Here is a 24491-nt window from a genome sequence, read left to right as displayed (position 1 = left end):
TGAGCTGAGGGTTCCCCTCCCCCACTCCCTCCCGTCAGTGGTCACGAGACCGACCTCTAAGGCGTTCCCTGCCAGAAGGGAGGGGGACCTAGGAGTTGGCTGGCATCGAGCTCCCCGGCTGCTTTTCAGGGTCCTCCACTGGAGGGAGCGCAGAGTCCAGAGGGATTTACTTTTCCTGAGGCCCTGGGGAGCCCAGTCCCTCGTGGGCCCAAACCCCAGCCCTTGGCAGAGTTTGAGTTTGGGAGCCAAGCAGTTAGGGGTGGCATGTCTCTGTTTGATATTGGGTGACTTTCTGGAGAAAAGCTGATGCTTTTGAGGGGGCCAGAGTAAGTGGGGGTCAGCCTCCGCCGGAGCCTGGCTCCAGGGCCTGGACCCCAGTCCTGATCCCCCACGTGCTCCCCCACTCGGCACAGGAGGCACACATATTCACCCCACTTTCTTCCTCTTCCTCCTCCAGCCCACTTTCTCTTCTCTGTGTCGTCAGAGCTCCAGGGAGGGACCTGGGTAGAAGGAGAAGCCGGAAACAGCGGGCTGGGGCAGCCACTGCTTACACTGAAGAGGGAGGACGGGAGAGGAGTGTGTGTGTGTGTATGTATGTGTGTGTTTTATTTTATTTTTCTTTTTGGTGATGGTGGTGGAAGGGGGGAGGTGCTAGCAGGGCCAGCCTTGAACTCGCTGGACAGAGCTACAGACCTATGGGGCCTGGCAGTGCCCGCTGAGAAAGGGAGAAGACAGCAGAGGGGTTGCCTCCGAGGTGGGTGCGGGGGCCTCTTTGAGTGTGTGGGGGTGGATTCGGCGGGGGAGCTCTCGGGATCCTCCCCTGGCTGGGTGGATGGTCCCCAAGAGATGGTTTCAGCTAGTGTTGGTGGCTGGTGGCACTGGGTTTTGGCAGTTTCGAACTCCTGGAGGAATCTGGGAGGGTCCAGGCCTCAGTACTCCCCTCCCCCATGGGTCACGTTTTCACAGCCTCACCCCTGCACCCCCAGGGCAATGGAAAGTCAGGGAAAGAAGGTGAAGGAGTGCTCCTCTGCCCTGGGTCGGGGGAAGTGGCCGCCCCTCTCTGGAAGGTTGATGCCAGAGGGCAGTGGATCCTCGTTAAACCCCTATCCTGCCCTCCGCTAAAGGTTCCTGTTCAAGGGTGTGGCTGGGGGGTGAGCGAGCCCCAGATGTAGACCTCATGGTGCCCCAGAGGAGGGGGAATTTCCCCCTCAAAACTGCTCCACGCTTGGCTGCTGTAGACGCTGAGATTTCCCAGCGGTGGCGCCGAGTTAACCCTCCTCGTGCTGAACTGGCTCCACCTCCCCGCCCGCCCCCACCGCCACATCCACACATTGGGCAACTCAGAGAAGCTGTTTTAACTTTCGATCCTGTGGTCCCACAGTCAGAGGACTTTGGGAGGTAGGGGTTGAGATAAGCGAATTTAGGCCACCAAGCGGGCGGACAAGGATCCCAGACCTTGCGCTTCCCTTCTGGGTTTGGGAGGGAACACTGGTCCCGCCCCTCAACGCCGTGGTTCCTCCCTCCCTTCCCCTACAGCGGGCTGAACGCTAAAGGAGCCCCTGTCCTGGTCAAGCCAATCGACCCAGCCTTGTTATGAGTTGGGGTGGGGAGAAATGTGTCCTCCTAATGTCTGGGGAAGAAGAGGGGTTGGATATTCCTAGCCAGGGCCATGCCAGGAGGCTGGTCACTTTGCAAGGGGATGCAGAGGAAAGCGATGCCCACCCATTCCAGAGGACCTTTCTCTCTTGGGTTAGAGAAAGGCCTATTGGAGGGACCTAAGCAGGATGGGTAAGGATCCGTCTTGAGGAGAAAAGAGCTGGGGGAAGTGGGAACTGGAGGAAAGAGGGGCATGAAGGTCTTGGAGCAGGAAGGTCCAGAGAAGGGGCCTCTCCATTTTCCATCCCTTTGAGAGTCCTGGGTGAAGTGAGAGGCTGAACGTGGAACAGGAGGACTTGGGGTTACTGGTTTTTGGGAGACCGGGGGAGTTGTCATCCCATCCTCTCCCTCATCTCTAGGAGAGGGATATTGTGAGAAACGTGAACTGAGAGGCCCCTGGGAAACCACTGGTCTACCCAGTTCCCCCTGAACCTGGAAATGGGGATGCAACCCCCTCCTCTACTTCCCTGTCCCCTTCTCTCCTTTCTACCTCTTTTCGTCTCTCTTCTTCACCTCCAGCTTCCTCTCTCTTCTAGGCTCTTTCCTCCTGGCTTACTAAACCTGCCTTTTTTTCCGGTCTCTCCCATCCTCTTCCTTAGTTCTCTCTACTTTCCTTTTCCAACTCTCCTCCTTCAAGTCTCCTCCCATCTTCCCCCACTTCTTAGGATGATCAGATTTGCCCCTGGAAGGGATCCTAACAACACAGTGCGATGGTTAATCCCCACTCAGATTCAAAGCCTGCTTTCCAAACTCACCTACTGAGTGACCTTGGGCAGGGTAGAGAAACTCCTTAAGCCTCAGTTTCTTCATCTATAAAATGGATATTATATATTTTCAAAAGTGTCATGAGGCCTGAATGAGATAATGCACTGAGTGTAATGCCTCCTACGTGGTAAGTGCTTAACAAATAGTAGCTGTTATTACTCTCCCATCCTCTTCATCATCTAGCCTTGTGGTTTTCATTTTTATTTAATTTTATTTACTTATATATATATATTTTTGAGACAGAGTCTCGCTCTGTCGCCCAGGCTTTTTTGAGACAGTCTCGCTTTGTCGCCCAGGCTTGAGTACAGTGGTGTAATCTCGGCTCACTGCAAGCTCCGCCTCCCGGGTTCACACCGTTCTCTCACCTCAGCCTCCCGAGTAGCTGGGACTACAGGGGCCTGCCACCACACCCTGCTAATTTTGTTTTTGTATTTTTAGTAGAGACAGGGTTTCACTGTGTTAGCCAGGATGGTCTTGATCTCCTGACCTAGTGATCCGCCCACCTTGGCCTCTCAAAGTGCTGGGATTACAGGTGTGAGCCACCGCTCCTGGCCGAGCCTTGTGGTTTTCAAATTATCTCATGGAGTCCTAGAATTTTGAGAGGTTTGTCTAGGGATGCCTTTGGCGTCAGGAGATGGGGAGAGGGAAGTAGAAGCAGTCAAGTTTCAGGCTTTCCATGCTTGCTTTCAACAGGGCATCTTCAGTTTCGTACCTTTTATGTAATTGAGATTCCACAGATTAAAAGCTGACATTGCCTACTGCTTTAAAAAGTTTGGAAAGTTTTCCATTCATCTAACACTCATATTTTATAGATGAGAAAATCAAAGCCCACACAGGGAAGGCTCCTTGCCCACAGAACCAGAGTCAGGTCTAGAGCTGCAACCAAATTCTCTGCCATCTCCAAGAGAGCTCTCTCCCTACTGCCCTGTCTCCCTTTGCCTCCCCACCCCTCTGGCTACAGCTCAACTCTTTCCACCCTTGTGTCTATCACTGAAGGAGTTACCCCCATCTCAGGCATTGACCCAGGATGCCCCTGGTTTAAGGTGGTCTGGCCATGAGTGGTGGTGGGGATGGTCCCTAGGAGGGCTATCTATAGGAGGTCCCTGGCTGCTCCAGAAGATAGGCCAAGTTTCTTGGGCACCCCTCAGAGTGGCCTTATTTTTCTCCTCCAGGCAACCTCCAAGTCCCAGATCATGTCTCTGTGGGGTCTGGTCTCCAAGATGCCCCCAGAAAAAGTGCAGCGGCTCTATGTCGACTTTCCCCAACACCTGCGGCATCTTCTGGGTGACTGGCTGGAGAGCCAGCCCTGGTGAGTCCTGGCTGTTCCCTGCTGGTTCCCCAAGTCTTCCCTGACTCATCTTCCTTCTCCTTAGATTTTTTCCCCTCAGCCATGGATTCAGAACTTGAGACCTGTTATTCCATGTGTAGTGACCTAGATTTAGCAGGGAGTCTGTGCCCCATCAAGACCAGCCTATGAATGTTGACAGATGGAGACCCCATCTCTTAGGAGGCTGAGCTGAAGAGGAGGGAGGTTTGGGCTGGGACAAAGGCACTTCTCATAACAGCTAGAAGACTGGGGAACAAGGAGCATGGGTGAAAGCTACAGAGGGCCTAGATGGAGAATAAGGAGCGAGAAAGGAACTGCTGAGCTTTTGGCTGTGGGGTAAAGGGTCAGGAGAGCTGAGGAAGCCCTGGCCTGAGATAGCCTCATCCTGATCTTCCTGCAGGGAGTTCCTGGTCGGCTCAGACGCCTTCTGCTGCAACATGGCTAGTGCCCTACTTTCAGACACTGTCCAGCGCCTTCAGGCCTCGGCGGGAGAGCAGGGGGAGGGGAGCACCATCTTGCAACACATCAGTACCCTGGAGGTGGGGCAGGAGGGGAGGGAACAAGGCTGGGTGGGGCTGAGGTTGAACTGGGTTGAGCATTGGGCCCTGGAAGAAAATTGGTTGGATGCTGGAAGCAAATTTGTGTTCCTGTGGTTAGCTACTAGCTAGCAGGCAAATTAGATTTTAAAAGCATGCAAATGCACAAAAACTTCTGGAGTCTACAGTTGTGCTGCCTTATAGTATATGTGTGAATGGGGGCCTGGGGATTGGAGGGATTGAGGGACATGGATAAGAGCCAAGCTCACTGTTTACCACTCTCATTTCTATAGAGCATATATCAGAGGGACCCCCTGAAGCTGGTGGCCACTTTCAGACAAATACTTCAAGGAGAGAAAAAAGCTGTTATGGAACAGGTATTGTGATATTCCACTTCCCACCCCAACTCAATTCCCTGAGACTTTGGCCTGAGCCATGACAAACTAGAAAGAATTTGAACCTCAGTAAAGGCTCAGTGTTCTAGGCCCAGGAATAACCAAAGGAGGTTCTTAAGGTCAGAGTGAACCCCAAGTCAAGCTCAGGGAATCTTTCTATGAGGGACTGAGGGTAAGAGGCCTGGAGAGAACACAGCAAGGGATAAGGAGCTGATTCTGCTAGGAGCAAGGTCCCACGATATTCCAAAAGGTCAGGAAGAACTGCCAAAGGGGAGAGGGGAGCAAGAAAACGCTCTCTGCAGAGCAGAGAGTAGAGGCCAGGTATAGAGGGATGAGCAGAGTGTTTCACCTCTTGGCATCTGTCCTTCCTGCGTAGTTTCGCCACTTGCCAATGCCTTTCCACTGGAAGCAGGAAGAACTCAAGTTCAAGACAGCCCTGCGGAGGCTGCAGCACCGAGTAGGGGAGATCCACCTTCTTCGAGAAGCCCTGCAGAAGGGGGCTGACGCTGGCCAAGGTGGGGGCCAGGGTGGTTCTGGGGAGTGTATAGGAGTGGTCCCCTCTTGGATCTCAACCTTAACTGAACCTCTAATCTGTCTGCACCCTTGATTTCTGCCCCCAACCCTCAGTGTCTCTGCACAGCTTGATAGAAACTCCTGCTAATGGGACTGGGCCAAGTGAGGTGAGTAACGGGCTGAGAGGTGGAGACTGAGGTCAAAGTGCAGCTGGAGGGATGGAAGCCAGACCTCAGAGACACACAGGCTGAAGTAGGGTAAGGGAATTCCAGAGGAGTGAGAAAAAGAGCCGTATCCCAGGAGCTGGGTGCGGAGGCAGCGTGAGGCTCTGGCTCAGGCCCCTTTCTGCCCATAGGCCCTGGCCCTGCTACTGCAGGAGACCACTGGAGAGCTGGAGACAGCCAAGGCCCTAGTGCTGAAGAGGATCCAGATTTGGAAACGGCAGCAGCAGCTGGCAGGGAATGGCGCACCCTTTGAGGAGAGCCTGGCCCCACTCCAGGAGAGGTTGGGCCAGGGCTGATGGGGAAGGGGGGATAAGCTGGGGGTGGGCAGCTGACACTGCTGGAGGCCCTACAGGTGAGAGAGAGAAGCCAGGCGGGAGGGCCTTGGAGTGGACCAAGATGCATAAAAGCCGGTTCCAGCGGGGCTGTGCACACTGTCGTTCAGGTTGCATCCTGTACAAGTGGGCCCAGTCGAGAGGCACAAACGGGGACTCATCCAACCCAGGCTTCTCTCCATGCCCAGAGGAATAGGAGGGCTTTTCCATTTGGTTTATTGGGTGGGAACACTTTCCAATTTGCTACAAAGCACTGTAAGGGCGGGTAGCTGTCCTGGGTGCAAGAGCCATCGGGGGAGAGGCAGCTGGGTTTCCACAGGGGTGTAGGCACTGAGAACAAACCTCCCACCCAGACCCTAGGCCAACAGATCACAGAACCCCCTTCAGCCCAGGTGCCTTGCAGCCATACCCACTACCCACCCCACTCCTCCACGCATGATAGCCTTTCTCCCTGGGTATAGTGGAAGGGGGTCTGGGCCGGAGCAAGCAGCCTTAATCCTATGCCCCCTGACCACTGTCCTGGCCCCAGGTGTGAGAGCCTGGTGGACATTTATTCCCAGCTACAGCAGGAGGTAGGGGCGGCTGGTGGGGAGCTTGAGCCCAAGACCCGGGCATCGCTGATTGGCCGGCTGGATGAAGTCCTGCGAACCCTCGTCACCAGGTACGTCCCGGGAGTCCCCAGTCTGGCCTAGAACAGACCTCAGGAAGAAAAGAAGGGGGCTAGAGCTGTGGGGAGGGCACCAGCAGGGACCTAGCCCCCAACTCCCCTTGTGTCCTCCTCACTCCCAGTTGTTTCCTGGTGGAGAAGCAGCCGCCCCAGGTACTGAAGACTCAGACCAAGTTCCAGGCTGGAGTTCGATTCCTGTTGGGCTTGAGGTTCCTGGGGGCCCCAGCCAAGCCTCCACTGGTCAGGGCTGACATGGTGACAGAGAAGCAGGCGAGGGAGCTGAGTGTGCCTCAGGGTCCTGGGGCTGGAGCGTAAGCTGGGATTGGACCTGGGGTTGGAGAAGGCATGTTAGGGTGATGGAGGCAGCTTGTGGGGCTGGCACTGAAAAGAGCAAGGGATGGGGAGGGAGGGCCATGGGATGTGGAGACCCTGAATGGTCAAGGCAGAGGAAAGGGAGGGACCCATTTAGGGCTGGAATGGGGTGGGGGCATCATGACTTGGCCAAGATGGGGACTCCTCCCTTAAGAACCCAAACAGAGACGTGGAGATTTAGAGCTGGCGACAATGGGTAGTCTACACTCACTCATGCACTCAAGCGCGTCGCCACAGCTGGCCACAGTGAGATGAGCTTGTTCACACTCTGACCTCCCCTGGCAGAGAAAGCACTGGAGAAATCATCAACAACACTGTGCCCTTGGAGAACAGCATTCCTGGGAACTGCTGCTCTGCCCTGTTCAAGAACCTGGTGAGGGGCTTTGGGGTGCAGTGGGCAGTGAGGGGAGCACCACTAGGAGACTATGGGACTCTCCTTGTAGAGGATGTCGGGAAGCCCAAGGGGAGCGGTCTCTGTCCTCATGCACTTGCCCTTGCTCTCCCTCACCCCACCCACAGCTTCTCAAGAAGATCAAGCGGTGTGAGCGGAAGGGCACTGAGTCTGTCACAGAGGAGAAGTGCGCTGTGCTCTTCTCTGCCAGCTTCACACTTGGCCCCGGCAAACTCCCCATCCAGCTCCAGGTGAACCGTGGCCCAGCCCTACCCCAATCTGGGACCCCGAGTCCTTCTCTAATGCCACACACAGGGTCCCTGGACCCTCACCTCCTGTGACTGCCCCATACCCCATGTGTCTGGGATTCATGCACACTGGGGCCCGGGTGAGTGGGGTGAAGCAAGAACATGGAGCGCACGGGGCAGGGAATGGTAGCGGATAGCAGCAAACACTTAGGAAGCACTTCCTATAGACCAGGTCTCTCTATTAAATGATACACACGCACATGTGTGCCAGCACACACACGTTTGGTTTTCACAGTAACATTATGAGGTAGGCAGTATTATCAGCCTCATTTTATAGATAAGGACATTGAGACACAGTTTAAGTAGTTTGTCCCAGTCACACAGCTAAGTGTTGGAGCTGGTATTTGAAACCTGGAGGTCTGGCTCCATAGCAGTGACTCATAACCACTTCTCTAGAGTGAGGCCCTAACTGAGCTTCAGAAAACTTTTAATAACATGGCATGAACTTTTTGATTATGATGTGTGAGTCCAGTAACTTCTCTGAGTGCTCAGAGCCAGCCCCCTGAGGAAACTTCTTGCTTTATTAAGAAACTCCTGTCCAGCTGGGCGTGGTGGCTCACGCCTGTAGCCCCAGCACTTTGGGAGGCCTGTAGCCCCAGCACTTTGGTAGCTCCCGAGGTCAGGAGTTCAAGACCAGCCTGGCCAATATGGTGAAACCCCGTCTCTACTAAACATAAAAAAATTGGCCGGGCGCAGTGGCTCACGCCTGTACTCCCAGCACTTTGGGAGGCCAAGGTGGGCAGATCACAAGGTCAGGAGATCAAGACCATCCTGGCTAACACGGTGAAACCCCATATCTACTAAAAATACAAAAAATTAGCTGGGCGTGGTGGTGGGCACCTGTGGTCCCAGCTACTTGGGAGGCTGAGGCAGGAGAATGGCGTGAACCCAGGAGGCAGAGCTTGCAGTGAGCCGAGATTGCGCCACTGCACTCCAGCCTGGGTGAGAGTGAGACTCCGTCTCAAAATAAATAAATAAATAAATAAATAAATAAATAAATAAATAAATAAATTAGCTGGGTGTGGTGGTGCAGGCCTGTAGTCCCAGCTGCTCAGGAGGCTGAGGCAGGAGAATCGCTTGAACTCGGGAGGCAGAGGTTGCAGTGAGCTGAGATCACGCCTCTTCATTTCAGCCTGGGTGACAGAGCAAGACTCTGTCTCAAAAAAAAAAAAAAATTCTTAGCACTTTGGGAGGCCAAGGTAGGAGGATTGCTTGAACCTGCAAGTTTAAGACCAGCCTGGGCTACATAGGGAGATCCAATCTCTACAAAAAATAAAAACTTAGCTGGATTAGGTGGTCCATACCTGTAGGTCCAGCTATTCAGGAGGCCGAGGTGGAAGGATCACTTGAGCCCTGGAGGCTGAGGCTGCGGTGAGCTGAGATTGTGCTACTGCAGTCCAGCCTGGGCAACAGAGTGAGATACTATCTTAAAAAAAAAAAGGAAAGAAAGAAAGAAAAGAAACCCCTGTCCTCACCCTCTTCAGGCCCTGTCTCTGCCCCTGGTGGTCATCGTCCATGGCAACCAAGACAACAATGCCAAAGCCACCATCCTGTGGGACAATGCCTTCTCTGAGATGGTGAGGAAATTCCTGGAGTTGGAGGGAACAGGGGCAGGGTGGGTTCTAATATGGGCAGTGGTGCAGGCCTGTTGATGGGGTGGCAGGCATGTTTAAATGGGTGTGACCTTAACACCTTCTCATGGGCCTACTTTCGTACTTCTGACCTCTTTTCACCCCAGTCTTAACAACTATCAGGCCACAGCACTGTAACCTAGAAAAAACAGCATGTTCGTGAGCGATATCAGGTGCTGTGGATGGGCAGGCCACAGGCAGGTGGGAGGGATGAAGGCCGGCCTGAGGAAGAACAAGACGGTAGCCTCTGATGCTCTCTTCTTCCCCCTTCTCCTCAGGACCGCGTGCCCTTTGTGGTGGCTGAGCGGGTGCCCTGGGAGAAGATGTGTGAAACTCTGAACTTGAAGTTCATGGCTGAGGTGGGGACCAACCGGGGGCTGCTCCCAGAGCACTTCCTCTTCCTGGCCCAGAAGATCTTCAATGACAACAGCCTCAGCATGGAGGCCTTCCAGCACCGTTCTGTGTCCTGGTCACAGTTCAACAAGGTCATTCTCCTGCCCTTTGGACCTCCCACCCCCAAGCTCTTCATGCCTCAGGCACTCAGGGCCTGCTCAGCCTCCACGCAGGGACCTTCCGCTGGAGTCTCCACAGTGCCCTCTCAGGTCCTTTAGGAAGGCCTGTCATGGACCAGGGAGGAAAAACCCCAGGTCTGGGGGTTGGCTCCAGAGATGCATTCTCTGACATCCCTGTGGTTTTGGTCTGGGGGTCATCTGTCCTTTCTCTTTACCAGCGACTTGCATGACTCACCCAGGTTGTGTGTAAACAGAGCTCTGATTCAAAGTGACTTTGACCCATTGGAAAAATTGTTCCTGGCTGGGCACAGTGGCTCATGCCTGTAATCTCAGTCTTTGAGATGCCGGGGTGGGCGGATCACCTGAGGCCAGGAGTTCGAGACCATCCTGGCCAACATGGTGAAACTCCATCTCTACTAAAAATACAAAAATTAGCCAGTTGTGGTGGCACATGCCTGTAATCCCAGCTACGTGGGAGGCTGAGGCAGGAGAATCACTTGAACCCGGGAGGCGGAGGTTGCAGTGAGCTGAGATCACACTGCTGCACTCAAGCCTGGGTGACAGCGCAAGACTGTTTCAAAAAAAAAAAAAAAAAAAAAGAGGGGGGCCAGGCATGGTGGCTCATGCCTGTAATCCCAGCACTTTGGGAGGCCGAGACGGGTGGATCACCTGAGGTCAGGAGTTCGAGACCAGCCTGGCCAACATGGCAAAACCCCGTCTCTACTAAAAACGCAAAAAATTAGCCAGGCATGGTTGTTTGCGTCTGTAATCCAGCTACTCGGGAGGCTGAGGCAGGAGATGAACCCAGGAGGTGGAGACTGCAGGGAAGATCGCACCATTGCACCCCAGCCTGGGCAAGACTCCATATCAAAAAAAAAAGGCCCAGGCTGGCTCACACCTGTAATCCCAGCACTTTGGGAGGCTGAGGAGGGCGAATCACAAGGCCAAGAGATCAAGACCATCCTGGCCAACATGGTGAAACTCTGTCTCTACTAAAAATACAGAAATTACCTGGGCATGGTGGTGCATGCCTGTAGTCCCAGCTACTTGGGAGGCTGAGGCAGGAGAATCACTTGAACCTGAGAGGCAGAGGTTGCAGTGAGCCAAGATTGTGCCACTGCACTCCAGCCTGCTGACAGAATGAGATTCTGTCTAAACTGAACAAAATCCCATAGGGACATGTGCAGTAATACCAGCTACCACGTGTTGACAGCTTATTATGTGCCAGGCACCGTGCTTAACACTTTATGTATGTTATCTCACTTAAGCCTCCTGACATTCCTTTGAGGTAGATACTATTATTATCCCCATTTTACAGATGAGGAATCTGATGCTCAGAGGGTTATGTAGTTTGTTCAAGGTCCCAAAGCAGTTGAGTGCCATGGCTAGGACAGAACTACATATTTCTGACTCTTGCTCTTTGATTTTATGTTATATTACGTTATTTTAATTTTTGGTCTTCCTTCCTCATCTCCTCTCCCCTCCCCTCCCCTCCCCTCCCCTCCTCTCCTCTCTTTCCTTCCTTCCTTCTTTTCTTTCTTTCTTTCTTAGTGTGAGACAGAATCTTTAAAGAGAAGAAAGAAAGGCTCATGTGACCAGAGGGTGTTTTAGCAAAAGGGAGCAAGACAGTCACACCCAGCAGGTTACCTTCCTTTGGGCTTCACCTCTGCCACACCTCCTTAGGGAGAGGGTGTAGCACAGTAGTTAACAGGGGCTCCAGCGCCAGAATGCCTGGGTTTAAATCCTAGCTCTGCCTCTTACCAGCTGTGTAGACCTGGGCAAGTCATTCGACGTTTTTGGACTTCCATTTCTTCATCTGTAAAATGGAATTATTATAGTCCCTACCTCCATAGCCTTATAAAGAGCAAATAAATATATGGAAAGGCTTGAAATAGTGACTGGCACATGTAAGCATGAGGATTGGTCGTTGTCATTGATGGAGTCTCAGGTTCGGTCCGATCCCTCAGCCCTGTGATTCTGTCATGAGGGCACTCACAGCTCAGTGCCTGCCCTAAACAGGCTCCAGCTCTGGCCCTCTCTTGGCTCACACCATTTCCCTTCTCCCGCTAGGAGATCCTGCTGGGCCGTGGCTTCACCTTTTGGCAGTGGTTTGATGGTGTCCTGGACCTCACCAAACGCTGTCTCCGGAGCTACTGGTCTGACCGGTGAGTCCCCGCCCTGGGTGGTCTGAGCAGCCATACCCCAGTCACCTCCATACTCACTGCCCATGCCCCATCCTCTCTTTCATCCCGGCCAGGCTGATTATCGGCTTCATCAGCAAACAGTACGTTACTAGCCTTCTTCTGAACGAGCCCGACGGAACCTTTCTCCTCCGCTTCAGCGACTCAGAGATTGGGGGCATCACCATTGCCCACGTCATCCGGGGCCAGGATGGTGAGGCCACCCCAGCCAGTCCTATGTCTCTGTGCCTGTGCCCTCTGGGGTTTCTTCTGGGAATGAAACGTCCTGACCTTCCTGATGCTGATCCTGATCTTTAGGAAGTTCTTCCAGCTTCTCTTCTTCCTTCTGGGGTCTAAATGTTCACCTTCTCACCGTGACCTCTGTGGGAATGGAGACTAGTGGGTCTCGCTCCCTCAGGAGCCCCACCCTAGGTCCTCTCCCCCTTGCCTTGGTGGAGTGAGAACAGGTCTTGTGGTGGGGGTTGGGGAAGGGGAAGAAAGTCTGAACAGGGGGATCTCAGGGTCTCATTCCTACCATAGGCTCTCCACAGATAGAGAACATCCAGCCATTCTCTGCCAAAGACCTGTCCATTCGTTCACTGGGGGACCGAATCCGGGATCTTGCTCAGCTCAAAAACCTCTATCCCAAGAAGCCCAAGGATGAGGCCTTCCGGAGCCACTACAAGCGTGAGCTGGAACTGGCAGTTCTGATTCCTTCCTGTCACCCACTTCCTCCCTGCTCCCCGCTGCCCTCCTCTCCCTGCCTGCCTGTGTCATCCTGATGTCACTCCCTATTACATAGCTGCACTTCTCTTACTTCCCCATCATCCATGCCCACCTTTTCCACCTCCCTTCCTCCCTAACTCCAGAGCACTCCATGGCTCTCTTTTCCTTCTCACAACAGCTGAACAGATGGGTAAGGATGGCAGGGGTTATGTCCCAGCTACCATCAAGATGACCGTGGAAAGGTGAGTGTGGTGGTGTGGACAGTGGGTAGGTTAGGGGTCTAGTGCTTATCTGCAGGAAGGAGGGGTGGCATCAACTCTTGGTCAGTCATATGTATCTCCTTCCCTCCTCCAGGGACCAGCCACTTCCTACCCCAGAGCTCCAGATGCCTACCATGGTGCCTTCTTATGACCTTGGAATGGCCCCTGATTCTTCCATGAGCATGCAGCTTGGCCCAGATATGGTGTAAGGAGCTGGAAAGACAGGAATGGGAGTGGTCTGTGCAGATGGGCTTTAAGCATGGGCAGCTGGGAGAGCTGGCACTGGGGGCTGAACAGGGAATTTTCCTTTCCATGAAAGGGACACCCGTTCAAAAGCAGGGTGTGGTGGTGTCCAGGAGAAGGGCTGGCATCAGGGGGTCTGTTTTCTTTCCCTAGGCCCCAGGTGTACCCACCACACTCTCACTCCATCCCCCCGTATCAAGGCCTCTCCCCAGAAGAATCAGTCAATGTGTTGTCAGCCTTCCAGGAGTAAGTGAAAAACCTCATGGGGATACCATCCCACTCTAAGGGGGTGGGCATTCGAATTGTTAGAAGAGGCTTTTCTGTGAGAAAGGAGCACCAAATGCTAACAACCTTTCTTCTCTTCTGTCCACTCTAATGAGGGGATAGTAGTTAAGATCCAGACTGCCTAGGTTTGAATTCTAGCTCTACCACTTACTGGTTTGGGGCAAATTACTTAGCCTTTGGTGCCTTATCTGCCCAATAAGGGATAATAATGCTAATAATAATAACCTACCTCACTGCATTATTTTGGAGATTAAATGAGTTCATAACACTTACAAAGCTGAGCATAGTGCCTGGCTCATAGCGAAAGCTGTGTAAGTCCAGTCGTGGATCACTTAATGAAAGAGCATTTTCTGTCCTTAGGCAGTTTCATAGTTATGCGAATATCATAGAGTGTAATTACACAAACCTAGACGGTATAGGCTACTATACACTGAGGCTATATTGTGTAGCCTGTTGATCCTAGCTTTAAACCTGAGCAGCATGATACCGTTCTGAACAGTATAAGGAAATAGTTACATAATGGTAAATATTTGTGTGATACGAATTTTCAGCTTGATTATAATTTTTTTTTTTTTTTTTTTGAGACAAGGTCTCACTCACTGGAGTGCAGTGGTGCAATCTTAGCTCCCTGCAACCCCTACCTCCTGGGCTCAAGCAATCCTCATGCTGTTGTGCACCAGGATACTCGGCTAATTCTTTTTTAAGGTTTTTCTGCAGACAAGGTCTCACTTACTGCCCAAGCTGGTCTCAAACTCCTGGGCTCAAGTGATCGTCCCACCTCAGCCTCCCAAAGTGTTAGGATTACAGGTGTGAGTCACTCTGCCTGGCCTTGATTATAATCATATGGGATCACTGTGGTCTGTAGCTGACAGAAATGTCGTTGTGTGGTGCATGACTGTTTCTGTCCTGCCCCTGAGAGCCACTGTCACTTCTCTGCTGTGTTGATTTTTGTTTACTCATCTGTTTTGGCCTTGAGATGGCCTAGACATTTTTCTTCCCCAAGTATAACACCCAGGTGCTTATTAACTCTTAGTCAAGGCACAACATCTCCCCTCCCAGAAGGTGAGGCGGGAGTGAGGACTTGGGGACTTAAGAACTATCAAAGTTCAGAGTCCAAAGAAACATTAGAAATTGGCTAATCCACCCCCGTAACACACACATTTTACAGATGAGAAGACTGAGCTCAGAGCATAGAAATAGCTTGCCCAAAGCCACTACTAAGTCAGGATAAGGAGCTGGAGCTTGTTTCCTCACTCAGTGGTCCTGACTTTGCACCACTTTGCCTTTGCCTAGCCTGCCTTCCTCTAACTGTGCTCTCCCTAATTCTAGGCCTCACCTGCAGATGCCCCCCAGCCTGGGCCAGATGAGCCTGTCCTTTGACCAGCCTCACCCCCAGTGAGTGACAAGGCCCCTCCTGACCCCATGTGCCTCTTCTTTCCTGGCCTTGCCCCTCCCTCCTTATTTCCGTTGCTGGTTCCTGGCAGGGGCCTGCTGCCATGCCAGCCTCAGGAGCATGCTGTGTCCAGCCCTGACCCCCTGCTCTGCTCAGATGTGACCATGGTGGAAGACAGCTGCCTGAGCCAGCCAGTGAGAGCGTTTTCTCAGGGCACTTGGTGAGTGGCAGCTTAGTAGTGGAGGCTGGGTGGCATCTAGGGGAGTGGGTGCCATGCCTACTCCACTGCTTCTCCCATCTCCTTGTAGGATTGGTGAAGACATATTCCCTCCTCTGCTGCCTCCCACTGAACAGGACCTCACTAAGCTTCTCCTGGAGGGGCAAGGGGAATCGGCGGGAGGGTCCTTGGGGGCCCAGCCCCTCCTGCAACCCTCCCACTATGGGCAATCTGGGATCTCAATGTCCCACATGGACCTAAGGGCCAACCCCAGTTGGTGATCCCAGCCGGGAGGGAGAACCCAGAGAGACAGCTCTTCTACTACCCCCACAGACCTGCTCTGGACACTTACTCATGCCCTGCCAAGCAGCAGATGGGGCGGGTGCCCTCCTATCCCCACCTACTTCTCGGTCAGGAGGAAAAGACAGGAGAATGCATGGTGGGTGGAGCCAATCCACTCCTTCCTTTCATCATTCCCCTGCCCACCTCCTTCCAGCACTGACTGGAAGGGAAGTTCAGGCTCTGAGACACGCCCCAACATGCCCGCACCTGCAGCGCGCACACGCACGCACACACACATACAGAGCTCTCTGAGGGTGATGGGGCTGAGCAGGAGGTGGGCTGGGTAGGAGTACAGGTTAGGGCATGGAAGGCTTCTCCGCCCACTCTGACCCAGGGCCTAGGATGGTTAGGCAGGAACAGACAGACACATTTACACTAGAGGCCAGGGATAGAGGATATTGGGTCTCAGCCCTGGGGGAATGGGAAGCAGCTCAAGGGACCCTGGATGGAGCACAGGAGGGGTCTGGACATGTGGTTACCAATACAAGTTTTGCCCTGATTAAAAAATCTCCCAAAGCCCCAAATTCCTGTTAGCGAGGTGGAGGCTTCTGATACGTGTATGAGACTATGCAAAAGTACAAGGGCCGAGTTTCTTCATGTATAGCTGTGTGAACGTGTATGTACCTAAGATATGTTAATGTATAGCTGGCATGTTAGTTGCATGACCACATAGAACATGTGTCTGCTTTTGCCTGTTTGACAACACAAATTTGGGAGTGTGAGACATTGCACAGAAGACAGCAGCAAGTGTGCTGGCCTCTCTGACATATGCTAACCCAAAAATACTCTGAATTTGGAGTCTGACTGTGCCCAAGTGGGTCCAAGTGGCTGTGACATCTACATATGGCTCCATATCTCCAATGCTGCCTGGGAGCCAGGGTGAGAGTCTGGGTCCAGGCCTGACCATGTGGCCCTCCAGTGTATGAAGGGGCCCTGCCTGCTGTATCTTCTCTGTTGCCCTATCCACTGCCAGCTTCCCTTCACTCCCCCATCCCATGTCACCGTTTCTCCCTCTCGAGGCAGGGGTCATAGATCCTAAGCCATAAAATAAATTTTATTCCAAAATAACAAAATAAATAATCTACTGTACACAATCTGAAAAGAAAGACGCTCTAACTGCTCAGATAGGTGCTGCGGTCCAGCCCCCAGCTGGAGGAGACCCTGAGTCCAACCCAGGCCTCCCAAGGGGGCCAGTGAAGGGATCCCACACCCACCGCCCCCATGTAGGGCAGGAGGGAGGAAATTGCAAAGGACTTGGGGGATAGATGGGAATGGGAGGGCAAACTGCAGCACTTGTTAAATTAAAGAAACAAACCAGAAGCACAAAAACGGGGAAGGAGAGGGAAGAAGGAGCAGGTCCAGTGTTCCCAGGCCCCCAATTCTGGGGGCAAATGTTGCCACTTTTAGCTGCTGGACCTTCCCAGGGAAGTCCCCCTTTCCCCCTCGTCCAAACTGAGTCCAACTGCTCACACCACTGGTGCAAACCTAAAGAGAATGGGAGTGTGTCGTGTGAGGGAGGGGAGAACCCCAGATGCCCAGAGGCAGAGTCCTTGCCCCCTCGCTCTGGGCAGGGGTGAGGGCACCACGCACCCTCCTTGTGTCCTCTCTCCAGGCCCCTGCTTGTTATTGCTTGAAGCCCCACAGTCTTATGCCCATGGAGCAGGTGGGGAGGCAGGAGAAGGGCAGAGGAAGGATCCAGGGTTGTGACTATATTCCGGGGATGGAGAGCATGGGGGTCTGTGTGAGCCAGAAGTCTGAGGTCCTGGGTCTGAAGACACCAGTCCACCCCTCACTGCCGGCTGGCCTCAGCCTCCACTTTCACGCTGCTCCTGCGACCCTCCACCAGTGCGGGATGGGGTCCTGGGGCAGGACATCTGTCCAGCAGCCCTTCCTCGAACTCTGCAGGGAAAAGGGGGCAGTTAGGAGACTGCAGGGTGACTGGCTGCAGACAGAAGTGGTTGGAACAGAAGCAGGGGCAAAGAAAGTTGTGAAGATGGGCTCCGTTTGTTGAATTACTGCTTCCTGCCCACTGCATGTGTATGGGGGGTTCCATTCCTGTGTGTGTGAGCCCCCTCCCCTCTCTGGCTGTGTGTAGCTCTGTCTCTGTCTGTGTCTCTCTCTTTCTCTGTCTCTCCCGCCTCCTCCGTTGTGCTGGAATTTCTGGTTCTGTCAGGAGCTGCGGGGGTGGTTTGGCTCTGACCTCTCCCCTCCCCCTCTTCCCAAGCTTTGCCACCCCCACTCATCCCTGGCCCCCTCCCAGGCCCCTCCCAGGTCACCCTACCATGGCCCCCCAAGTGTTTTGGTAGCCAAATCAGGGGGAGCACAGGAAGCCAGCCTCCGAGCTCCTCCCTCAAGAAGAGGCCCCCTTCCAGTCCCCGCCCCCACTTCCCACCCACGCACAGTTTAAAAATACCAAGCCAGGGTTGGTGGCTTTGTCTGCTGCGTCACTCTCAGCCCAGCGGCTGCCCAGCCCTCTGCCTGCCCACTCCCTCTTCCCCCTTCCACACACAAAGCATCACTGCTTTGGGCTCCTCTGCTTCCAAGCTGGGCATCCCCATCCCCATCCCCGCAACTCCTAGCCTGCTCCCCACTCCTGGGTTGGTGGAAGTGCCATCTGAGCTTCCCTTATTGATGCTCCTCCTTCCTGCGCTTTCATCCTCTTTTCTCTGTTCCCCGTTCCCCAGTTCCCCTTTCACAGATCTACACTAGGACCAGACTTTTCAAGGTGGGAGCAGCCCGGCAGGGTCTGCCTCACCGCACCCCAAGGCCTGGCTGGCTGGAGCCCAGCCCTCCTACTGCCCGCTCTGACGACTATATCCCTCTTCCTCCCACCTGGCCCCAGGACACCAGAATTGCTGTGTGGGGCCTGGGTGGCCGGGGTGCTTGGGGACAGCACTGCTGGCTGCCTCACCTGCGAGAGGTGGCTTCGCAGGCACACAGGGGCTGAGGCGGCCCACGCGGTCGTGTGAGACGAGGCGGGCGAGCCGCAGCCCCTCGTCCATCAGTGTCTGCTGCAGGATGTGGCGGCTCCATAGCCCATGGGCTGGCAATGCCAGAGGCAGGTCAGCAGGGGGCGGCGTCAGCCTTGGACATGACCCCACAGCTGTGGGCATGGGCACTGGTCAGGTAAGGGGCTGCAGCCAATGGAACCCCCACCCTCAACCACACAGCCAGCCCACAGGCCCTTCTGCCCCCCCTCCAGCCAAGCTTCCCAACCCTGTTCCAGGCATTGCCTCCTGGCTCACTCCTCCCCCCAACCCCTCCCCTACTCCCCCACCCTCAATGAAGAGAAAAGTATTCTGAGGCACACTCACCCTGCAAATGTCCATCCAGACTCTCCCCAGACAGGCTGGCGCTGTCCTCCTCCAGGCTGGGGCGGTATGGGGGTGCATAGGACTCAGGGCCTGGGGGAGGCTGCTGGATTTCAGGGTGACTCTGTTCTCCAACCTGTGGATGCCCAAAATGGGGAAATGAAGACCTGGCAAGGGAGGGGATTGGGGAAGGCTGCCCAATGCCCCTACATGCACCCCGGAAAACATACCTCTTGTTTCAGCTTCTTCAGTGGAGGGCCTCCCAGTTCTTCAGGGTGGAGCCTGAAAAGATGGATAAGAATAAAGTGGGTGAGGCTGATGAGGGCCACGTGACGGGCAGAGCACAGAACCCGGCCAGAGACGTGTTATTTAAAACCTTTGTCAAGAAGCTGGCCGAGAAAGAGTCTCTAGCTCAGGCCCTATTGTTGTAGGGGGTTGGGGGGACCCAACATGGATGGGAGGAGAGACCAGACCTGAGACAAGCTGACTTGACCAAAAGCAGGACATCCAGGTGGGCGGGAAGCAGGCCTAGAGCTGCCTGAGCTGAAGGTTAGGACATAATCTAACTCCATAGCAGGATTCCAGTCCAGGAAGGACCTGGGGAAGGGGTCTCACCTGGAGCCCTTCAAGGAGGACAAGTAGGTGCTCTCTCGGGCTACTTGGCGGGACAAAGAGAAGAGCTCCACTCTCCGCAATAAGAGTGTGTTGTCCCTCATGCAGAACTGGGCAGCAGCCTCATTGATGGTGAGCTGTGGAGAGAGGGCAGCCAGGAGAGTCAGAATTTGAACTCCCCTGCTGCCTCACCAGACCTCCTCACACCCCTTCACCATCAGACAAATGAGGCCCATCCATCAGATGCTTGCTTTGGTTTTGACACTACATGGGAGCTTTCTGAGGAAGACAGACAGAGATCAGCACCCACAGCTTCCTAGGAATGCCCAGGGCCTCTTCCACTCCTGTGGGGTCCTGAGTGACAAGGAGCTGAACAGCTTGGTGCGGCCTGTATCTCTGCTTCCCCCTCAGCTGAGGATGGAAGGACTGCGGCCGCTGGGGTGGGGGCCTGTCAGGGAGGGGATCAGGGCCTGGGGTCCTGGTCAAGGGGTAATGAAACAGAGTTGGAGACCGTAGAAACTTGCAGAGGTAAGCGGCTGGAGGCCCGGGAGTCAAGGTCAATCCTAGGAGGCCTGGGGGTTCTCACCTCGTGCAGGCTGAGCTGCTTGCCCTCCCGCCGCTTAGAGTCGAAACGGCCATAGATGATGCTGTATTTGCGGATCTCCTCTTCCTTCTGGCTGTCGTTATCATCCATCTCAAAGATGTGCCCAACGCTCCGTGCCAGCTTCTTATTCAGCTTTAGCAGGGATGTGACCTCCCCAGCATCCCCCCTTGGGAAGCTCCGGAAGATCCTCTCCACACTTTCCACCACCATGCGTACCATCTCTGGCTCCAGTCGGTCTGGTCCACCCCCAGTCCCACCTGCTGCCAGCCCCCCAGCCCCAGTCCCCTCAGGGACTCCTCCCCCTGCAGGGGGGGAGAAGGGGGGCGAGCCAGCCTCCTCTTCTCCTCCTGCCCCAACGTCCGACTCTGGAGTGCTCCGGCCTGGCCAGATCCGGGGGTCCCCTGCCCCAGGTCCCCCAGGCAGTGGTGATAGCTTCTCTCCAAGTTCAAGGGGGCTCTTGGGGCTAAAACTGCGGGCACTGCCTGCCTTTTCCCCTGGGCTGCCATGCCCATTGCTCATGCTCCCTTTCCGGGTACCCGCAGTCTCAGAGATCTTGAAGAGCGGGATGCTGGAGACGGGAACAGCAGGCACTGGTTGACTGAAGAGCCCTGGATTGGTGGCCCACTCTCTCAGTGCCTTCTGCAGGCGCCGGACATGGAGGGGCTTGGTGGCCATGCCCACAAGTGCCATGATCTCCAGAAACTCCTCCTCACCCGCCTCACACAGCTGCTGCACGTCGTCCCCTCCCTGCTGGATGAAGGTCTCATAGTAGGAAAGGAGGTTGGCACGCTGCAGGACCCGGTACAGCTGCAGCTCCCCCAGCGTCCGAGGCAGTGCCATGGCTCGGGCACTGGGCCTGAGAAGGAGGGGCACAAGAGAGAGGCAGTCGGTGCAAGTCCCCTACTGGGTACCAACCCACACTAACAATTGTTCCCTCTTTCCTGCCTGCTTTTCTTCCCCTCTCTCATTTGGATGCTGTCCTGCGCAGTGCCCAGGTCTGAGTACAGACTCTGAGAATCAGGCACTGCTCAGAGGCATGGACAAGCCAGTGCTGTCCTAGACTGGCCCGAAGCCCCAAAAACCAGTGCCCTGTGTCTGCAGGAGTCGAAGCCTCTTAAACCTTATCTTCAGCTTTTATCTTTTTGGTCTGAGGTAAGAAGAACTTAAGCGCTGAGGCTAACCAGCACTGACCTCGGATGGCTGGACCTCCCTCTCCCCCAAAACACAATCCTCACCTTCCACCCTAAACACTCAGCAGTCTCAACACTAAAGTGAAGTCGTCTATACTAAAGTGAATGTAGAACCCCTGTCTCCCGCACAGTGGACGCTGCTGGCCAGCTTCATTCCCTGTGAAGGAGCCACAGCCCCAGGTGGCTAGGAGGGAGGGTGTGGCACCTTCCCTGGCTTTCCCACTCAGTGAGCCAGGTGGTGCCTTGCTCTTCTCCGCTCAGCTTTTCCGAGGGATTAAGCATTTTTTTTTTTTTTTTTTTTTTTAAGACAGAGTCTCGTTCTGTTGCCCAGGTTGGAGTGCAGTGGCGCTATCACGGCAACCTCCGCCTCCTGGGTTCAAGCCATTCTCCTGCCTCAGCCTCCTGAGTAGCTGAGATTACAGGCGCCCGCCACCACGCCCAGCTAATTTTTGTATTTTTAGTAGAGACGGGATTTCACCATGTTGGTCAGGGTGGTCTCGAATTCCTGACCTCGTGATCCAACCGCCTTGGCCTCCCAAAGTGCTGGGATTACAGGCGTGAACCACCGCGCCCGGCCTGGTTAAGAATGGCCTGGTTAAGCATTCTTAACCAGCACGCTTCCTCTCTGCCCCCAGGACCTCTCCACCCTTCCAGGCTGCCCAGTGCTCCTCAGTGGCCCCTCTCCTAGCAGTGACACTCCCCACTTCCTTTTCCTTCAGCTCAGGGGCTGCGGCAGGGGGAGGGGCGCAATTGTTCTGCTCCGGGGCCGTTCCGCCCACACACACTCCCACAGTGGTAGCGTCTGTGGGCGAAAACCGCCCAGGGGCTCCCGCCTACTCTCCTCTCCCTTATTTTCCACCCGCATCTTCAAGTGGAGTAGGGAAGAGGCTCAAGGCCTCTTGCTGAAGGGGCTGCACACTGAAACTCCCCTCCCCACTCTGTGCATAAAGGGACAGATATAGGAAGGAACTGCCTAAGGCCTCCCTGCCTCCCTCGTCACCCCCCTTCCCCCAGCTGATGCTCCTTTAACTCAAAGGCACCGCCTTCTCCTGGACCCCGGGGGCCCGCGCGCTCCGTGCCAACGAGGGACTGAGGCAACTGAGCGTCCCCCCACCTTCCGCACTGACGCCAGCTCGAGCTCCAGGGCATTCCCTGGTGCTAGGAGGCTCCCACGTTCTTTACAGGGGGCACTTAGGCCAGAGAGAGCCCACAGAGTAAACCAGGAATGGATATTTAGGTACTACTCTTTCATATCCAGCTTCATCAGATGTTTGCCTGCTCCCAGGGCCCCCTAATTCGAAGACGCACCCCCTTTTCCATCAGTCTCCACCCCCCACCCCCGTCCCGCTTCCCCACGTCCTCCCCTCGACCTCCGCCCTCTGGACCCCATTCCCAAGTCCAGCTCCACCCATCTCCACTCCCCGCTGTTTCCCTTTGCCCACTAACTTGAGTCTGGGCTGCAGGGTCCGGCGGGCACTCTCCCCTCCGCCCGGCGGCTGCTCGGCTGTGGGGGAAGGCGCTCTGTGCATGGACGGCCGGAGACCACCCGGGTTGCTCTTCTCGGTGCCCAGCGCTCGGCGCCTGCTGCGTGCTGCACTCTGCCCCGCGCACGATGCCGTGTCCACCGCTGTCCAGGCTCTGTCCCTCCCTCCACGTCTTCTCTCTCCGAGCCTCCGCGCCTCTGTCTGTGCCTCTGCCCCCCCACCCTCCCCGGCTGCGCTCGCCGCCTCTCCGCGCCTCCGCCCCCGCAGGACGCACGGGGAGCGAGGCCCGGCGCTGCGCTGGCTGCCGGGCTGGCGGGCGGAGGGCGTGGGCAGAGCCGGGGGCGGGGGTGGGGGCGGGGGCCGGGGGGCGGGCACCAGGGCCTCTCGGCCGCGGAGACGCCGCGGCTTAGAGACTGGGAGAGGCGGAGACTGGGGGGAGGGGGTGTGGAGCAGGAGGCGGGGGCGGGGATTCAGAGCCGAGGCGCCGAATTGGGGACCGAGGTGACCGAGGCCCGGCTGTGGAGGGCGGGCTTGGGGACCCAGCGGGCGGGGCGAGGTCGCTCTGTGCCGCCCACGCCGGATGCACAGCCGGCCCTCTTGGCGCCCACGTACCCACGTGAGCGCCCCGCCGGCGACATTCCTAGTCTCCCCCACTCCTCCGAGTTGAGAGGAGTTTCACAACCACGCACAAGTACACAAAGAAGCGCACGGACGTGCACACGCGCCTAAACAACTACGGGGACGCCCGTTGCCCACACTCAGGCCTTGTGGTGCTGGACCTGTGAATGTTAGGAGTCAGTCGGGAAAAGTTCGCGAAGGCTGGGGTGTGCGGCTCCTCCTGTGTGTGCATCTGACTCCCATAATATGTGTGCACTTAAGGCAGGCCTGAGAGCGTGGGGTTCTGCAGGGATCCCCTAGATATCCCCGCGCCCCTCCCCAGCCCCCCAGTGGAGTAATCTGAGGGGGCAGCTTTCAGAAACCGAGGCCTCCATGCTAGCCTGGAAAAGTTTGGGAAACAGGGATGGGGGGGTTATGCTGCATGCCACCACTTAGGTGCGCGTGTTGATTAGACGCATCGGGTTTTGTCAGCGCGTAGGTCAGGCAGGGATTCCTCCACTTGTCCTCTGTTTGCTGAGGATGAGGCCCTGCTTGGGAATTTTGTGTGGCAAGGCTGAGACAAAGACGATATCCTTCCTGGGGCCGTCTATTAGGGACCTCGCCCGAGAGTCAAGTGGAAGATAAGAGGTCGGGAGCCTCCGACGTGACTTCCTGCGGCGGAGCTGGAGGGAGGAGCGCCTTGAAGGAGCTTAGTCCCCCACCCCCTGCAACCCACCACCGTCTCCCCCTTTGGTTTCTCCTAGCCCCATCTGGTTCGCATTGCACTCCCGCCCACGGCTGGGAGGGCTGTTGGGGGAGGCGGGGGCTCTGAGGGCCCGGCCCAAAGGCTCTAAGCCCCAGGGAAAGGGGGGCTGGTGGGGGACAAAGGGAAGCCAGCGGACTGGCCACAGGTGAGGTTTCCCCTAGTCCGAAACCTGAGCCCCGCCCCGCCCCTCTCCTCTGTCCGCACTTCTGAGGGGCTGGGGCGTGGAGGCCGTGGGCTGGGGCTGGTTCTACATTCTGGCCTAGAGAGGAGACCTTTCCGCCTTGTGGGGTCCGAGGAGAATGAGCGCGTTGTTGGTGGGGGGATTTCAGTTGCTCAGGTCCCCTTCTTCATCCTATTAAGCGCCAAACACAGTGGGGGTGGTGGGAACGAGCAGAGTCCCGTCTCCCAATCCTCCGCCCCGCAACTGGAGGGCGCGGCTAGACGGGCTCCCCTAGGGGACACTCCCGACCCCGTACGGGGTGTGGGCGCCCCTTCCCTCCCTCCCCATCTCAGGTTATTTTGGATCCCGGGCTGCCAGCCGCTGGCCCCGGGTTTCCACGTGCCCCCTCCCTCCCCCAGCCCACGCTCCCCGTGACGCACATCCTCCGCCCACGCAGCCTCTGCTCGAGGCGCCCCCCTCCCTCCCACCCCG

The 24491-nt window shown here is 55.7% G+C and overlaps 3 protein-coding genes across 5 annotated transcripts in view; 2 read left to right on the top strand and 1 right to left on the bottom strand.

Moving 5' to 3' along the window:
* NEMP1 (nuclear envelope integral membrane protein 1) overlaps nucleotides 1-24491 on the top strand; it is a 169854-nt gene that overhangs the window by 112182 nt on the left and 33181 nt on the right. The gene's annotated exons all lie outside the window — the stretch shown is intronic.
* Nucleotides 468-16377, top strand: STAT6 (signal transducer and activator of transcription 6). Of its 3 annotated transcripts, none has more exons than XM_050747270.1 (22): nucleotides 468-754; nucleotides 3594-3730; nucleotides 4149-4287; nucleotides 4578-4661; nucleotides 5056-5194; nucleotides 5307-5359; nucleotides 5548-5696; nucleotides 6278-6409; nucleotides 6538-6726; nucleotides 7073-7160; nucleotides 7307-7429; nucleotides 8971-9063; nucleotides 9396-9602; nucleotides 11700-11794; nucleotides 11887-12023; nucleotides 12350-12496; nucleotides 12714-12777; nucleotides 12890-13000; nucleotides 13192-13284; nucleotides 14653-14718; nucleotides 14808-14936; nucleotides 15025-16377. In XM_050747270.1, the coding sequence occupies exons 2-22, from the start codon at nucleotides 3615-3617 to the stop codon at nucleotides 15212-15214; spliced, it is 2544 nt and encodes an 847-aa protein (XP_050603227.1). In that variant the 5' UTR covers nucleotides 468-754; nucleotides 3594-3614; the 3' UTR covers nucleotides 15215-16377. The 3 variants fall into 3 exon arrangements, with proteins under 3 accessions (XP_050603227.1, XP_050603229.1, XP_050603228.1); XM_050747272.1 differs by having other exon boundaries at nucleotides 476-588; XM_050747271.1 differs by having other exon boundaries at nucleotides 476-592.
* On the bottom strand, nucleotides 16309-22892 carry NAB2 (NGFI-A binding protein 2). Its single transcript, XM_050747306.1, has 7 exons — nucleotides 22439-22892; nucleotides 19785-20658; nucleotides 19202-19335; nucleotides 18817-18868; nucleotides 18590-18722; nucleotides 18187-18378; nucleotides 16309-17174 (listed from the first exon to the last, which is right to left on the bottom strand). The coding sequence occupies exons 1-7, from the start codon at nucleotides 22519-22521 to the stop codon at nucleotides 17065-17067; spliced, it is 1578 nt and encodes a 525-aa protein (XP_050603263.1). The 5' UTR covers nucleotides 22522-22892; the 3' UTR covers nucleotides 16309-17064.

This window comes from Macaca thibetana, chromosome 11 (genome assembly GCF_024542745.1).
Source record: "Macaca thibetana thibetana isolate TM-01 chromosome 11, ASM2454274v1, whole genome shotgun sequence".
Lineage (NCBI taxonomy): Eukaryota > Metazoa > Chordata > Mammalia > Primates > Cercopithecidae > Macaca > Macaca thibetana.
Note: the sequence above shows the minus strand (reverse complement) of the source record. Positions and strands in the feature narration are given on the sequence as shown.